Source organism: Scardinius erythrophthalmus (assembly GCF_964197995.2).
Source record: "Scardinius erythrophthalmus genome assembly, chromosome: 19".
Lineage (NCBI taxonomy): Eukaryota > Metazoa > Chordata > Actinopteri > Cypriniformes > Leuciscidae > Scardinius > Scardinius erythrophthalmus.
This window is the reverse complement of record NC_138239.1, coordinates 20,007,912-20,026,034: the sequence shown is the minus strand read 5'-3', so window position 1 is coordinate 20,026,034 and position 18,123 is coordinate 20,007,912. Positions and strand designations below refer to the sequence as shown.

At 36.1% G+C, this 18,123-nt stretch overlaps 1 protein-coding gene across 4 annotated transcripts in view; it reads right to left on the bottom strand.

Annotated features, from left to right (window-relative positions):
- Window positions 1–1,820: 1,820 nt before the first annotated feature.
- Window positions 1,821–18,123, bottom strand: part of bicc1a (BicC family RNA binding protein 1a) — a 37,746-nt gene continuing 21,443 nt past the window's right edge. The window contains exons 4-21 of one of the 4 annotated variants that reach the window (XM_081347306.1): window positions 14,059–14,138; window positions 12,815–12,973; window positions 11,886–11,939; window positions 11,099–11,284; window positions 9,645–9,905; window positions 7,977–8,108; window positions 7,700–7,901; window positions 6,505–6,714; window positions 6,270–6,430; window positions 6,044–6,167; window positions 5,682–5,826; window positions 5,456–5,561; window positions 5,332–5,371; window positions 5,073–5,227; window positions 4,778–4,952; window positions 4,532–4,692; window positions 4,106–4,205; window positions 1,821–3,790 (exon numbers count right to left, since the gene is read on the bottom strand). In XM_081347306.1, coding sequence (XP_081203432.1) covers window positions 3,660–3,790; window positions 4,106–4,205; window positions 4,532–4,692; window positions 4,778–4,952; window positions 5,073–5,227; window positions 5,332–5,371; window positions 5,456–5,561; window positions 5,682–5,826; window positions 6,044–6,167; window positions 6,270–6,430; window positions 6,505–6,714; window positions 7,700–7,901; window positions 7,977–8,108; window positions 9,645–9,905; window positions 11,099–11,284; window positions 11,886–11,939; window positions 12,815–12,973; window positions 14,059–14,138 — 2,582 coding nt within the window. In that variant the 3' untranslated portion in view covers window positions 1,821–3,659. Of the gene's footprint in view, window positions 3,791–4,105; window positions 4,206–4,531; window positions 4,693–4,777; window positions 4,953–5,072; window positions 5,228–5,331; window positions 5,562–5,681; window positions 5,827–6,043; window positions 6,168–6,269; window positions 6,431–6,504; window positions 6,715–7,699; window positions 7,902–7,976; window positions 8,109–9,644; window positions 9,906–11,098; window positions 11,285–11,885; window positions 11,940–12,814; window positions 12,974–14,058; window positions 14,139–18,123 lie in introns of all 4 variants that reach the window. The other 3 variants (XM_081347305.1, XM_081347304.1, XM_081347307.1) reach the window with 3 other exon arrangements.

Genomic DNA, 18,123 nt, shown 5'->3' with positions numbered 1-18,123 from the left:
GTTGAATCTAAATGTTTGGGGTGAAACTAAATATTTAACTAATATGCAAATTCAAAATGCCGGTAACAGGAAGTGCCAAAATAAAAGCTCGAGGTGGTCAGTGTGTGTTTATAGCATGGTTTATAGTGTCAAATAACGAATAAAAACCATCTCATCCGAGGAAATGGACTCTTGGACATAGATTATCGTGATAATAACTACCTAAAATAATAAACACGTTTGGAGAAACTGTATTTGAAGAGTAGGCTAGTGTCACTTTTATGAAAAGTGCGGGACTTATGACCTGTAGCCATAATAGCCAGCCACTAGGGGGCTCACTTTGACTGAATGTCATGTCATCGCTCTGTCATCACGAGACTCTACAGTTTCTCCAAACGTGTTTATTATTTTAGGAAGTTATTATCGTTATATTATAGTTATTATTATGAGATGGTTTTTATTCGTTATTTGACACTATAAACCATGCTATAAACACAGACTGACCACCTCGAGCTTTTATTTTGCCACTTCCGGCATTTTGAATTTGCATATTAGTTAAATATTTAGTTTCACCCAAAACATTTAGATTCAACATTTAGATTTAGATTCAACATTTAGATTTAGATTTAGATTTAACATTTAGATTTAACATTTAGATTTAGATTTAACATTTAGATTTAGATTTAACATTTAGATTTAACATTTAGATTTAGATTTAATATTTAGATTTAACATTTAGATTTAGATTTAACATTTAACATTTAGATTTAACATTTAGATTTAATATTTAGATTTAACATTTAGATTTAGATTTAACATTTAGATTTAACATTTAGATTTAGATTTAATATTTAGATTTAACATTTAGATTTAGATTTAACATTTAACATTTAGATTTAACATTTAGATTTAGATTTAACATTTAGATTTAGATTTAGCATTTAGATTTAATATTTAACATTTAGGTGTAACATTTAATATTTAGATTTAACTATTTAAAATATCTCTAAGTTGACAAATATTGTTGTAAATGTGGTAAAAAGTGACCGTCAAAAACTCATACCAGTTTTTTAAACATTGTTTGAAGCTAAATGTGACAAAATGTTGCTGTTATTTTCAGCGTGAGCCGCTTTACAAACGGCGCCCCATACAATCACGTTTGCTACCATTGATTTTGTGTTAAATTAGGAGGCGGTATGTGTTTCTATTCTTGGGTACACTGAAAATCTACACCAACAAAATATAGCAGAGCTGTTTTTCCCTTTCATGCACCAGTTCTTCTTTCTGTCTAGCTCAGGGTGGTAGATGTCCCATGGCATTAAATTAGCTAGTTTTAAAATAGTAAAGCCTGAAGTTTCAAAGCTTTGTTGCTTGTTAATTACGCACCGTTTTATTTTCGCGTTGCACTCTTTCACATCATGCTGACAGCTTCACCCTCCCTGGTCTCTCTCTCTCTCTTACTCACACACGGTTCCTGCAGTTTTTCCTATTTACAGTACATTAATATGCAAAAACACAGCATAAAACACACATAATTACCCATCCCTTTGCTCATACTTTCAAAAGAGAAGTGGCTGTCCGTGTCCTTTGTAATGTGTGATTTATTTTTTATTTTTTAAGTGCCACTGTAGATTGCTATTGTCATCAACCCTAAATGTGATCTTATGGTCTAAACTTGGCCAGGTTCTCTCATTTCATTTGCATTCAACAGACAAAAGCTACACATTTATATAACTCTTTCACTTCCTCTCTTTCATTTGATTGCATACCTAAAGAAACTGTATAGCTTTACCTATTGAACTACTATAGATTTATAATAAAATATAAAACAAACTTGATTTGGCTTGCAAACATTTTTATTTTTTAGAACAAAACCACAAAGAACATTTCAAATATTTTTTTTGTTCTTTCGCTTTTGTTTTAAATCCTTTTTTCCCTGTTACTTTCAGAGAGAAATAATCTGGCAACACTTTAGGAGACACTGATTTGGATTTATAGAACATTCGTATAAGGCACAAACATGAACATGGTTCCCTTTGTCAAAGACTTAAACAAAATAAAATAAAAACAGTCCTCCTATTATGCTCCACTCCAGGAGGAAGGTAACACAACCAAATAAACAGGACAACACAGTTGTTCTCTCTCTCTCTCTCAAAAAAAAAAAAAAAATTATAATAAAAAAAAAAAAAAATTAATAACACTGTTAAAACAGTGAAGTTGTTTCAGGTGACAAGTGGAAAATGAACACATGATTTGTCAGATGCAAAAAATAAAAACAAATCACAAACCCTGCTCAGTAACCATATACACTGGTTCCACTATGGTATACATTTAATCTCTACAAGTCCATATTTTGCATATCTTATGAGATTTTCACTTTGGATCTACAATCAAGCAATTAATAATATAACTGAGCAATAATACAAGAGTACCACAAGTGGTTTGTGCAATATTTTAGAGACTGTTATTATTTTCCTTCCATAAAACAAAAACTAACAGATTAGCATGGTTTCTTATAAAGTATTTAACAACGGATGATTTCAAAAAGCTCTTTCTATGCACTATACATTCCTCTTTGTAGGCTGTACCGTAAATGTACTAGAGACCTCGTATAAATGTAAACAAAGAAAATAAATTGGGTAACACTGATTTACTGTGAATACTTCTATTGATATACACAATCTGGCTGAAAAATAACAAAACAAGGATTTGAATAACCAAATTTACCAACAGCAACAGTGAGTTTTATTTATGGCTTTGAGCTAAAGGACAAGCACACGCACACGCACACACACACAAACCTGACAAAACACCTGCCAGATACACATATGTTTTGCACATACAAAGGAAACTAATTCCGTTATACATGCAAACAACTTGACAAGTACCTAATGCAGCTTAAATTTGATGTTTGTGCAACAAGTACATGCAAATAATGATTAAACAGATATTCCAAAACAAATCACCGGAATTTTATGGCATTCTGCTATTCTACAGAAAACCAGAGACTTCATTTACACCAAAGTAATGACTGACATCTGTTTGAGATGACTATGAGGCGTTCTGATTAATCAGACTTCAGACTAAACAATAAACAGTCAAAAATAAAAAAAGTAAACTGATAATGCCTTTTAAAAAGATTAACATAAAATATGAAAACATAATGAAACTATAAAATAAAATGTATTAAAATACAACAATACCACAATGACCAAACACTGAACATGAATATAACAGTCTGGTAAACAATATAAGCATCAGCTGGTTGTGATGATCTTTTGTGTGTGATCTGGAATTACCTGCTAAATAAGTGCACGTGTTGACACTGGACAGTCCGACGTTACAAAAGACAGACGTTGCATACGACCTACCGGCAAAAACAGCAGAGTTTACTGATTAAAGTGCTAGACACCAATACCGAAGCGCTCTTGCTGACAGCATGGTTAGTTTTAAACTCTGTGCTCTGCCTGTTCTCCCAGAATAAATGCAAAAAGGAACATTCTCTTAACAATATTGAATAAATTCCCTTCATATATTTTTAGGCATAGACAAAAATCAACCTTAATAGTATCCCAACACATTTTTTTAGATCTGCAAGAATCTGCATCACTTTTTGGCTTCTATATCAAGCAGAGTCCAGTATGAAGTGGTTTGTGGTCCAGAATCCTGCGGGGAAGAGATCACCAGCGACCACTGACACTTGCCATGTCTGAGTGGAACTGGCGGGATAGACGACCGCTGGCCCCGCCTTCTAAGAAGGAGGAGCGAATGTTGGGCATGTCAAAAAGCTTTCTCCTGCTCTTATTCAGATCTGAGGAGACATTCAAATATGATCAGTAATACATCAAGTAAACACAAACAGAATAGCTACACTAGGACAGTCACTAACGCACATCACACCAAGACGTAAATGATGATAGACTTTCTTTTTTAAGGGGACCTATTATGCCCCTTTTTACAAGATAATATAGGTAATATAAGTCTCAAGTGTCCCCAGATTGTGTCTGTGAAGTTTCAGCTCAAAATATCCCACAGATCATTTATTAACACCATGTTGAGTAGCTTTAATAAGGTTAATAATGTTTTCCCCTTTTGATCTGTAGACACAAACACAATGTTGACTGACCTGAGATCGCCAGTATCATTTTCCTGCGAGCACCAAATGTTGTGATTCCCAGTTCCTTCAGGTCTGGATCCGTTAATGTAACAAATGTTTGCAGATCAATCTATCAGACAACAACACAGAGACATACACGTATAAATGCGCATTTACAAAAGGCATCGACTATATCCACTAATCCACATTTGTTCATTATTTTTGCGCGTGCAAAGAGAACTTTTATTTCCAATTAGGTTAAAAATGTTTAATGGAAGAAGTGAAGACAAATAATCAAGGCAACTTTCACTAAATAAACACAAAGTATAAGTTACATTTAAATATATGTTTTTACTAAAACACAGTTTGAGTAATGATGCAAACACACTAATATATATCTTTTTTTTGCATTGCAAACATTGGCATTTCCTTTTGTACATGCAAATCTAAAATGACCTCCTGCTGTTGGAAGATGTCTGTGTATTTTCCGAGGCCGAGTGTGCTGAAGAGCTCTGGGAGATCTGTTCCTTTGAGAGAGGAGCTGAGAGAGCAGCCATTACTGCCAGACATAGAGATACTGTCCATATAATTGCTGCTGCTGAGATACTGCTCACCTACTGACACAAACACACAGATAAAGAGAACGTCTAGTGAGTAGGCAGTAAAGTACTAAAAGAAAGTTCAATGAGTACAAAATCTTACAAGATTTGTTCTTGATTCTCTTTGGGCTGCTGACAGCAGGGGAAAATTCTGAATTCCCTGATAGTCCGTTCCCATTGACGTTAACATTCCCATTCAAATCCCCCCAATTATCGGATTTGGTGTCATTCCCCAAACCCTCCTGGCTCCCAGAATGTGACACAGAGAGATGAGGATCCTGGAAAACACACAAAAAAGCAACTTAAAGAGATCATTATCAAAAACCTTTAGATGTAGCTTCATTTAAGCTGAACTGAATCACGGCTGCATGTGACTGTGTGCACCGGTGAGTTTGTACCTCATACGTTGTGCTCATGCTGGGTTTATATGGCACATGGTGTGCCCTGCGCAGCTCTTTCATGCCCTCCGCTGGCATTGATTTAGAGAAGCCCAATCCACTCCAGGTATCAGTGGGTTTTCGAACCTCTGTCACAACAGGCTTCTTCAGCATGGCTATACAAAACAACACAACCATTTAACAACAACCTAACCAGTGATCTCATATTCAATTTCATATACATTTAGATGTTAAATTAAGAGATCAAGTCTTTGCTCACCTTTAGTGGCCAGTAGCTTCTTTTTCTCATAGTCATAAGCCTGAAAAACATTCAAACACAAGGACCGTGTGCATTTTTTGTACACTTGTATATGAGTATAGTGTGTGTATATGTGTATATAAACCTGCATATGTGGTCCAAGTCGTCTTTCTGCAGCTCTCTCACTTCCTGGTGCCCTTTTATCAGCCACTGGATTCTCACAATCAGAATCGGCCAACACACACTCAACACTGCACATGCAAACAAAATTGAAGCTGCACTTCATAGCTGCAGTTTAACCTTGTTCAATAAACTATTTATATAAACAGAACTGTTATCATAATGCAAGGTCATTTTATGACTGAACATACTAATGTGAGTTCTTGGTTCTCTGCAGAAGTTCCAACGTATGCCGTTTCCCTGACGACACCGAGGCCAGCATCTGCTTCAGTTCACTCCCATTGGCTGAGTGAGATGGACTTCTGGGCATGCCCACTTCAACAAATGTATCTGAGCCTGATATAAACATACAGTACATACACACACACAAATAGTGAATATTCTAATGAATCAATACTGTACACAGTGAACCGAGGGTCCAAAAATGCTAAACAGATAGATAGATAGATAGATAGATAGATAGATAGATAGATAGATAGATAGATAGATAGATAGATAGATAGATAGATAGATAGATAGATAGATAGACAGATAGACAGACAGAGTTCTGTACCTTCATCTGTAGATTTATTGGAAATGGATTCTGATTGGGTGTGTCCAATGACTTCCTGGGCCGTGTCACAGTGGGCAGGGTTCAGTGATACAGAGGAGATTCGGCTATACACAGAATTTGCGAGCTGCAACATAAAGCATCCAGCAAAAACATACACAGGAACCATAGTGAGTTTAAAACAAAACAGATGCACACTTAATAACTTTAATAAAGAGAAGTTCCTCACATGTCCGTTGAGATGTTCTGCACTGGCTGGTTTGTGTATTGGTGCGAGTCCAGGTGGAGGGGACGGTGTGTGAGCGTGTGCTTGACTCTGAACCCCAGAGAGCAGAAGACCACTGAGAGTCGTCTGAGACACTGACTGCAACATCAGGTCTGTGGAAAACCCTGAGCAAGGGACAGAGACAGAGGGTTATATAATAATCACAAATAATATGAGGTTTACAAGAGCCTGCACTCACCTGATGTGTTAGTTGTTGAACTAAGCGCACTGGCCCATAGTGAAGCAGTGTGACCCGGAACATGTGAATGTGTGTGAGCAGATGTATGAATGTGTTGCGTGTTGTTCACCGCTCCTTTCTGAATGCTCAGCATAGAGCCGTGTCCATTAAGAACACAGTTTGAGTTTGGGGAACCATTAGAAATGGGGCTGACAGACCTTAGAATACCAGCTGAAGAAACAGAGACAGAAGAAAGAGTGAAACGTAAATATCCAAAGTATTGGCAATCACAATTTTTTTAGCGCATAACGTGTATATTTATTTATTTATTGAGCAGCTCCAATGCAACTTTTAACTGAGGGACAGCACAAGCAATTTCAGGAGACAACAACAGATCATTAGCATACTAGTTGGACCTGCCTGAAAAACAGCGTTTTAGCATGATTTAGCTAAAGAATCTAAATTCACAATACCACTGTTATTAGATTTTATTACTGATTTTATAAACAATCTTCAAACATTAGCATGTTGCTAAGCTAAAAATATCATTATATTCATTAAAATATATATATATTTATTTATTTTTTATTTTTTGCATTATTTTCAACATTTACCACAACCCATCTTTGATTATTTTTGCTGTATTATATATTCTGGCGTTGTCTTATCCATAAATTACACATGTGATGCTGCCTTGATTTGGTCAAAAAGAGATAACTTACAAGACAACATAGTTTAACCAACCATGTTATAAAAGTTATCAAGGTAGACAGCTTGCTAGGTTTTGAAACAAAGCTATTGTTACCAGCATGATTGTTAACTTAATTACTATTATCATACTGATCCTAAATGTATCTGTACTCTAAACATGCACAACTAAGTCCGAGTCTTGAGAACAACAGAGGGGACTGTTTTAAGTCACACAAATAGTGTGTGAGTGAATGTGGAACACAGGCAAACACAAACACACAGCTGTAGCTAATTATGGAGCTGTTTGGCAGCGTAAGTTGTAATCTGTGAACACAGACAGTAGTAATTATAGTGACTGCTTAGCTAAAGCAGGACTGTGTATGTTGTATTAATACAAACAGGCCTTGCTTAGAATACACAGCCAAGGAATTACTTTTAGATCATAAATGTACCTTACACTGTGGTTAAGTCATTATATATATATATATATATATATACACACACACACACACACTAACTACATTACCCAGAGTTCTTAGCCTCAGTTCAGCTGAAGCTAGCGTGTCCAGTCCAATGGAGCCAATCAGGGGAGGGGAGGCTGGAGCATGTCCGTTAACAGTGACATGGTTGAAAGAAGAGGGCACACTGCTGGACTCCAGCCTCAACAGGATCTTGCGCACCTCATACATACTCCCAGCATTCCTTTCCACGCTCTTCACTATCACAGACTGTGAGGAAAACGTATAGTCAGTGACAGAGTCTAAATGTACTACATATACACAAAAGAGCTGGGCTTTTGTTACCTTGCTGGGTTGTTTCGGTTTCGGTTTAATACTGATGAAGACGTCTAGCTGCTCCATAAGTGTAGTGACGACCTGAGATGCCACCTCCATCTCCTCCTTAATGTCAAACAGCAGCACCAACGGCAGACAACCCTAAAATATACATGCATTCAAACACGCATACAAATCAATTCCGAAAAATCACAAACTTTATCAACTTATTCAGCCTAATTATATAATGGGTTTCCTTAAATGAATGTACTGGGTTAAACTTAACCTACATTTATTTATTTATATATAATTACTATTATTTTACCTCATATATTTTTCAATAGTTCAGTTTATAAAGGCAAAAATCAAGGTTATGATGAGGCACGTACAATAGAAGTGAATATAAAAAGTGGATATAACTTTACACAGAAATGGTTAGTAAGTGATTTTATCACAGTAAAATCATGTTAATATTCATATTGTTCACATCTTGTGGCTGTACTATTAAGCAGTGAGTATTTTAACGTTTATGATTGGCCCCCATTCACTTCCATAAGTACCTCACTGTATCCAAGAGAGACGAGTGGAATTTTAAATTTTTTTTAAGTTTAACTTTTGAAACCGGACCTTTCCTTTAAGATGGATTAGCAGTGTTGCTATTGTTACATAAAACTACAACTAAAACCAGTAAAAAAAAATTTTTGTTGACTGAAATGTGTCTGAAATAAAATAAAATCTAGATATTAAAACTTAAAGCTGCAGTCCGTAGTTTTTCCTCTTTGTCGCCATCTCTGTTTGAAATCTGCAATTGCAGTTATTTGTGGAATTATCAACATTACGTGGGTTGTGCCTCGGCACGGCAAAGCGCGGATGAATCCAATGTTTTGAGGAGAATGTGCTGCTGTCAGTCACCGCGCCGGTGTGGATACTGTCATTCGAAATCACAGATTCTACTTTTTGGAGGTATGACCAAAATAAGAATTTTCACCAGTCATCTGAACAAGTAACATCCACTTTTGTTCTGACCAACTAAGGGAAAAAAAGCATTGCAGTAAATTGTGCTGATTAAATCTAACGATCACTTATCATATCACGTCAAACCGTGCAAATTAGACTTTGTTCTCAAATTGTCAATGTTAACAACATCAGCATTGCGTGACTACATTTAATGTGTATTAGGGCTACCTGTAGTTCAGTTTCCATTTCTGTGCAGTCTAATTTCACTCTGAAGTCTTTTGCATTTTACAACGGGTGAATCTCCAGTTGTCACTGCTGATTGTCGTTTGAACCTTTCTGGATACGCCATCAAATAGATTTTGAAAACATGTAGTTTTGCACATGTCTTATAATTAGACCTCAAAGATTAGATTTTAGTTTGAAATGGCAGCGTGGCTAAATCTGCATTTCCTGTTTTGAAAAGAGAAAAGAAAAAACGAGCAGAGAGGAAAAAATCTGGCAAGAGTTTTGAAATCCCTCTGGTCGGGCACGTTGCTAAAGCCTCGAAGTCTTCATCCAGCCCGGCATGAGTCTCATCATCTGTCAGTACTTACAGACTCTCATCCAAACATCTCTCTCAATATCATCTCTTTCAACAGAACATGTGTTCTGTTTCGCAGACTGGCCTCAAATATGGAGGGAGATATTAAATTAAAGAGCATAAGACAGAACAGAAAAAGGACAGATAAACTGTTGCCATACCATTAGCTGCTGTCTAGCCGCACATACGCCATCAATGCTGCCCTGTATGTAGACAGCAGAGCGGCTAGTGTGCGTGCTGTGAGTGTTGAGCTCGGGGAAGTGAATATTGGCTCCAGTGCGCTGGGAAATGTGCTTGACGTTGGCTCCGTTGCGGCCCAAAAGGAAGTGGTGGTGCTGGGGCGCAATGTCCAGTTGTGTGCTGACCAGCACTGAGCCGGCCAAAGACCCAGCGAGGTGCTCCAATAACAAAGCCGTACCGCGCTGAAACACACAAACATGTTAGCAGCACACACTTGATATAGATCTGCAGTAACACAAACACACACAGGGATGCCTGCATATAAGCTTACACATACACACACTAATAAAACGGTCGCCCATCTCTTGTAATGTCTTATATTATGTGGTGGAGGCTGCTGTTTTCAGTTTAATTTCTGGCAGCACAACTCGAAAACTGAATCTCTCCATTTCATGAAATGACCTAGTTTCATTCCTTCTCCTATTCAAGAGCTCGCTCATTTCATATCTGCTAATGAATGTCACTTCAGTAAAGAGGTTTTGATTGGTTTTATGTTGACTTTATGCACTTTTAGGGGTTGACTTTCACTAATAAATTCAGATTTTACCATTTTATTTTTTGATATATGAAGGTCATCATGTTAAAACTTGTTTTTACCCACCTTTACCATTTATTTTAGTTAATTTGAAATGGTTTTAATACTATAATTCAAATGTTTTGGGTAAGAAGAAATTGATACTTTAAGTCAGCAAGAATGCATTAAACTGATCAAACATTCTATACTCTACTTTCACATTTTTACAAAAGTTTTTCATTCTTCAAAGAATCCTCAAAAAATATGCATCAGTTTCCACAAATATGTTAAGCAGCACAACTGTTTTCAACATTGATAATAATAATAAATGTGTCTTTAGCATCAAATCACCATATTAGAATGATTTCTGAAGGATCACAAAACACTGAAGACTGGAGTAATGATGCTGAAAACTCAGCTTTGTTGTCACAGGAATAAAATATATATTCAAATAGAAAAAAGTAATTTTACACTTTAATAATATTCCACGTTATTAGTGTTTTTACTGTATTTTTTTGGATGAAATAAACATAGCCTTGGTGAGCATAAGAAACTTCATCCAAAAACGTCATACAAAAAAAAAAAAAAAAAAAAAATCATACTAACCCCAAACCTTTGAACAATATTGTATGCATAAAGTTAATATTTTCACCCTTGTTTTTATATAAGAGATTTTATAAAAGAGTTTTTATTATTTTATCATTTTATTTATTCTATTTTATTATAATTAATTATATATATATATATATATATATATATATATATATATATATATATATATATATAAAAAATTAAATGATAAAATAATTAAATATCTTTCAATTGCAGCATTCATTTGTATATCTATCATTCATGCCTCACCTTAACACCACTGGAATTGTTCTGGTTGCCACGGACGATGGCAGTGTTGCCATAGAGACGGGAGGGTGCTTTGAAGGAGATGGAGACATTGTAAGTGTGGGAGATATGCTGAACTACAGGAGAGCTACAGTCCACATGCTGCACCACCCCACTGCATTCAAACATCAGCATCAACGGCAACAGCTCCTACAGAGAGGATGGGGAAGAGTGATGCTTTTGAGTAGAAAACAACAGAGGGGTTGAAGACAACACACATCAAGAAGTTATGACATTTTTAACCACTAGGGTGCAGCACATAAAGCCCCTAATCAATGATTGGCCTTTCAAACTGGGCCACAAGGGGGCGTTAGAGCAAAAAATTTGAAAGGAAAAACAGTGTATTTAGGGCTGTCCAGTATAATGTGTTAAAAGTTATTAATCAAATAGCTTAACATTTTAATGTAGTAATATATTGAAATGGGTTTGAGAAAATATGGGCTTTAAGGCAAAATTCTCTGCAAAAGTCCTGTTGTAAGCACTTAAAAATACATTTTATTTAATTTAAAGTGAAAGGGTTTTTCTTCAGGTTTATACATCTAATAGTGGGTAGAAAAGAAAGATACGTCAACTTAATTGTGAATATTTGCAAGTAAATATTAAATAATGTAATCCTTGCTACATTATAAATGGGCCTTCATCATATATGAGGTTCAGTGGCATCAAAACGTTTTAAAACCCCTGGCCTGCACATAGTGACAAGTGACCATGAAAGAAAAGAAAGCAAGCAAGCTCATAAACAGAGTCTCACCCGTATTTTAACTCGCGCTGCCTCAACACCAGTCAGCTGTCCCGCAATCGACACCTGACAGAAAAAGAAGGGGACAAAGAGACGATTGTTCTTCATGATTTTTTTTTGTTTTTCATAATATGTGCAGCTGTTTAATCCTTTCTCTCATCCTGTAAGAATTTTTTTTTTAAATAGGACGCAATGTCACGTCCAGACACCTGATTTATTACCAATTGAAACATTAAATAGGAGTATGTGTGTGGCAGTCTGCCAGTCTAAAAAACCTTAATTAAACGTCCTGCTGGGATTTTTTTTTCCACCCATCATTTCATCCCGACGACCACACGTTTAATCAAGGCCTGTGAGAATTAATCCCGGTTTGGAACAAGGTGATTCAGCCCAGTTCAGGGAGTCCATCTGGTTTGGCTCTGAGGTCGGTGTTTGTGCATGCGTGCGCTTGTATACGCTACTAACATTCCAAACTGTCTGCACGCCTCGTCAGACCACTCAGCAGTCTATTTAAACCTGAGAGCCATCCAACAGCCAATCAGATCCATCTTACTCCAAACCGTTCTCATCCTCCGGCCAATACAAACTGCCTTGTGTCCCTCAGCCAATAAAATGATTCAGCTAGAGTTCAGCCACTGCTGGATAGTAAAAGTTGGCTGGATGGAAGAGATTTGATGTGTGCTTGCTAAATTAGCACAAAGAACTAAACATATTCCCATAATGCATTCACCCTCTATTTAATATTTTTGTAAGTAAAAGACCAAAATGTCAGGAATTATTTGCTGGAAATCTTCCCTCTGCTGTAGTAGGTTTGAAACAACACAAGCACTAGTACACCACAGTGAACTTCTACTAAAATAAAAATGAAGATCCTGATTTTGGGTATGAAAAAAATGTATGACTTGTTGCTGGTCTTGGTTGGGTGGTGTGTGTGTCTGTACCTGGTTGCTCTTCTCCCCCTGGCTGTGCCTGTTGGAGTCTGGAAAGTGTATGTGACAGCCCGTCTCTTCCATAACTCGTTTGATGTTATTCCCTCCTTTCCCAATAACATGCGAGTGTTCAGTGTGTGATACGTCCATCTTCAGGGTCACACGGTTACTCTGTGGGTGTCAAAGGTCGTAACAAAGCATTCATGGAAACCTTTCATAGCTCATTTAACCCTGTTCATAACTCTTAGTAGACCGCATTCAGATACACCGACGTTCAAAAGTTTTTCTAAAACATTTTAAAATGTTCAGTACATTTTTAAAGAAATTCATATTTTTATTCAGCCAGAAGTCTTTAAATTGATCAGCAGAGACAGAAAAGAAAGAACTTTCTATTCATTAACAAATTCTGAAAAAAAAAGGAATCACAAACATATTAAAGGGATACTCCACTTTATATACTCACCCTCATGTTGTTTCAGACCTGTATGAATTTCTTTCTTCTGCTGAACAGAAAGGAAGATATTTAGAAGAATGTCAGTAACCAGACAGTTTCTGATACCACTGACTTCCATAGTAGGAAAAAAATATACTATGGAAGTCAATGGTACCAAAAAGTGTCTGGTTACTGACATTCTTCTAAATATCTTCCTTTCTGTTCAGCAGAAGAAAGACATTCATACAGGCTTGAAACAACATGAGGGTGAGTAAATGATGACAGAATTTTCATTTTAAAGTGGAGTATCCCTTTAAGCAGCACAACTGTTTTCATCATTGATGATGATGATGATGATGATGATAAGAAATGTTTCTGAGCACCAAATCACCATATTAGAATGAGTTCTGAAGGATCATGTGACACTGAAGACTGGAGTAATGATGCTGAAAATTCAGCTTTGCCATCACAGGAATAAATTCCATTTTAAAATAATTTATTTATATAAAAAAAACGTTACTTTAAATTGTAAATATTACTGTATCTTCTGATTGGTGTAACATTTCATAGCAGCTTTGCTACATATTTTGCCTGATGTTTTTTCTTAAAACAAGAAATATTTATGCTGAAAACAAGAAAAAAATGTCTCAATGCAGTAAGAAAAAAAAATTCTCTGCTAATATCTAATTTAGCCTTTAAAGATGTTTGTATATTAACATCCTTGTACTAGGAAATTATAAAAAATGTTTTTTTTATAGTGAACCCAAAAAGACCCAATTTTTTTTCCTGCAGTTACCATGACAATCATATGTTTAGTGCTTACCTTTGTGTCAAGAACGGACATTATTGTCTCTTTGGCCTCTCGCACATCTTCTCTCTTTCCGCTAACCTTAATATGTGGATCTGTGAGGAGGAGAGGAAGAAAGCAGATGAGTACAGGACAAGAGAAGAAAGTCATTCATTAATAAAGGTGCTTCACAATGCAATTTGCGCTATTATTTTACACAATGAATGAAATCACAACTGGTTTTAAAACCAGTGGTCTCAAGAGTTAACACTTTTCTCTTTCCGTTTTCCACAAAGACACACATCATGAGAAATACAATGCATAGCTACTTTACTGCTGCTCTCTAAAAATAGCTCTAGTAGTGTAACTTGGAATTCTGTTTTTCTCTACACATATTCTCTGACTTACTCACACCCCCTAAAACGCTTCCACAAACTACAGGATTTGGACCTAGAAGAGCAGGGGGGATGAAACAGGAAGGATCACTGTCTTACACACACACACACACACACACACACACACACACACACACACACACACACACACACACACACACACACACACACACACACACACACACACACACACACATGATCTGCACTGTTATTGGGGGAGGTATTATAGTAACACCAATAGGGGTCTCCTAGTCCAGCCCACCACACTATCCTCTTCCTGCCATGTGGTATTCATCAACTCCAGCATGTGTGTGTTTGTGTGGGGTTGCATGTGTGGCATGTGTTATGAATGGAGAATGTCTATGCATGTCTGTGAAAAATCGAATAGTTCATGCATGCATATACAAGGTTATTATATCAACACCAATGTCTGTCTTTCATTTGAAGTTCTCAATATACATATATATATATATACATACATACATGCACATACATACAAATATACACATACACATACACATACACACATACATACTATGTTTTCTATTTTAGTATATCTTAAAATGTAATTTATTCCTGTGATGGCAAAGCTGAATTTTCAGAAATCATTCTAATATGCTGATTTGTTGCTCAAGAAACATTTCTTATTATTATCAATGTTGAAAACGGTTTTGAATCTTAAATATTTTTTGTTTCAACCATGATCAGTTTTCAAGGATTCTTTGATGAAAATTTCAAAAGAACATTTATTTGACAGAAATATTTTGTAACATTACAAAAGTCTTTACTGTCACTTTTGATCAATTTAATGTGTCCTTGTTGAATAAATGTATTAATTTCTTTCAAAAACAAAAATCTTACTGAGCCCAAAGTAACTTATGAATCGTAGTTTATATATTCATTAACAAGCACACATAGACACGGTGGCTGGACATGGCTTCAACCAAGTCATATATTCCTGTCAACCAACCTGTCTGGTCTCTCTACACTCCAGTTGAGAGTGATTTTGTTTTGTCCGACAGCCTCATTTAAAAGTGCTTTACTGACTCAGGACAGAGTGGAACAGACATCTCTCAGATTGATAACATCTGTTACAGAGGCCGAAACATATAAGAAGGAAAAAATAGAGAGAAAATGAGAAAACAGTTTGAGGGAAAGTAAAATTAGTTTAGCATGTGAGTCTAACCGTTAACCCTAACAGTGACCATTATTTACAACAAGATCAACAGGAGACATTACAGAAATACAGAAAGCAGGGGGAAAAAACAAAGGAGGGAAAATGTGCAGAGAAGAAAAGAAAGAAAGAGAGATCTTGGGCACATCCAAAATGACCGATTCTGAAGAAATATGGTACTTTAAGGTCAGAAACAAAGTCAGAATGATATGCACATTTGAATTATTTTAATTTACAACAAATTAACAACAAATAATCTGTTAAAACAGTTAATTTGTTGTTAATTTGTTGTAAATTAAAATAATTCATACTTAGACTTATACTTAGGCCTAGCGACGTGAACGCAAAAGTAAAAGTTTGTGGTCGGTTACCAATATCATAGAAATGTTCATTAAAAGTCAACTATGATCAATTTAGATGAGCAAAAGTCAAATTTTTGCTGGTGATCTTATCATGGCAACCCCCATTCGAGCAGGATTATTAAGTTGGCTTGAGAGAGCCAACTTACTGATATTGTAATTAAACTTATTATTAGTGGTGCTTGCCAAAGGCAAGGCATCACTATTGTTATTGCTCATACTTATTATTAAGTTGGCTTGAGAGAGCCAACTTACTGAAATCCTATTTAAACTTATTATTATTATTACTATTTATGGGCCAAGCACCAAAGGTGCAGATATCTGTTCCCGTTCTTCTTCTTATTATTATTCCGTTTCTTCCGCTCTTGGAGTCTATGGCAGCCCATAGAACCGCTTGCGGGAAAGTTATGAAATTTGGCACACTGATAAAGGACAGTCTGAACTATCAGCATAGCAATTTTGGAGTCTCCAACTCATTCCCTCTAGCGCCACCAACTGTCCAAAGTTGCACTCATGTTTATGCCAATAACCTTTGAACCACATGGGCTAGAAACAAAATTCTTTTTTTCTGATTCCTTGGCTCAGGCTGATTCGATTGCACGGAAATTGAACCAGATCATCTCCAGACCATGCCGACAAAAAGTTATGGAATCCAAGTTGATTCGTCAAACCGTTTTCGATAAACGCATGAACAAATTTTACGTATCGCTTGTGAAAACAGAAGTAAGGCTGTATCTCCGCAATGCTTTATCGGATTCAGACCAAAATTGGTACATGTCATCACAAGCATGACCAAGCTGACAAGCTGCATTTCAACGCAGCGCCACCTACTGGTCCGGAGATATGAAAAATGGCTATTTTTGCTTATAACTTCTAAACAGTTCGTCCAAAAATCATAAAATGGGCAGGGCAACATGCAGAGTCGACTGATATTCAATTTTACCATATCAGCCATTTTGATTTTTGTGCTAAAATGCTGTATTTTAAGAACGCATGAACGGATTGTTCCGAAACTTGGTATGGGTCATCAGCACGATGCTCTGAATGAGCCTGAGAGGTTTCGAACCAGCGTCACCTAGTAGTCAAAAGTTATACATTTTTTTCCAAAAAGGCAAATAATATTTGAATAAATCTGCCTATTGAAATGCAACTGATCTTAATAGATTCCTTGGGTCAAGCCGAGAACATAGATACCAAGTTTTCCTTATTTGGCCGAACTTCCTGTCCGCCATCTTGATTTTCATTCAATACCTACTCTTTCGAACTACTTCTAGACCGTTTATCCAATTTTCACCAAAATCGAATTGTATCATCTCCAGACTGTGCCGACTAAAAGATATGGATTTGGTGTCGATAGACGAAACCGCAGCAGCAGAGTTGAGGCATGATGCCAAAATTACTATTCTGGCTTTATCTCTGTAATGCCTTGACATATTGACACCAAACTTTGTATGTGCCATTGTCACCTTACTCTGACCACATCACATCAATTTTGTAATTGCGCCACTTATTGGTCGAAAGTGATAATCCATTAAATCATATTTTAATTTACTGTTTAAATAATTTTCAGCCATTTCGCCTAAAATCCTCTTTAAATGTCTTTAAAATACTTTAAACTTTAAACTACTTTAAACTTTAAACTACTTTAAACTTTAAACTACTTTAAACTTCAAACTAATTTAAATAAACTTCAAAATAATTTAAACTTCAAACTACTTTAAACTTCAAACGTGCACACAGGCAGACAGACAAGCACAAAAACAGCTTGACAAAATATTAGCTACAAAAGTACATTCATATATCGTCAGTTACATGGAAAAGCACATATTAAGAGCCCGTCATCTTTTGAATAAGACTTTTGAGAATTACAGCAAACTGGTCTGTCTTTTAAACATTCAAGGTAGCAAAAAACATTAACTTCTTTAGAGAGACCTAATCCATCCAGCTCCATGTCACTCTTCACCCGCACTAGATTCGGTTTTACCTAGTGTTGCCAGATCCGCTCACATTAATCATTTAGGAAAACCCTTAAGGGCCTGATTACATTCTATGGCTTTTTAAAGCCAACATTTTGGTCTGAACTGTTTCCACAGAAAATTAGAGAACTTACAGACTTGCTATACCTAATCTCTGCTACACAATCAGATGTTAGTTACCATTTACGTTTTATATA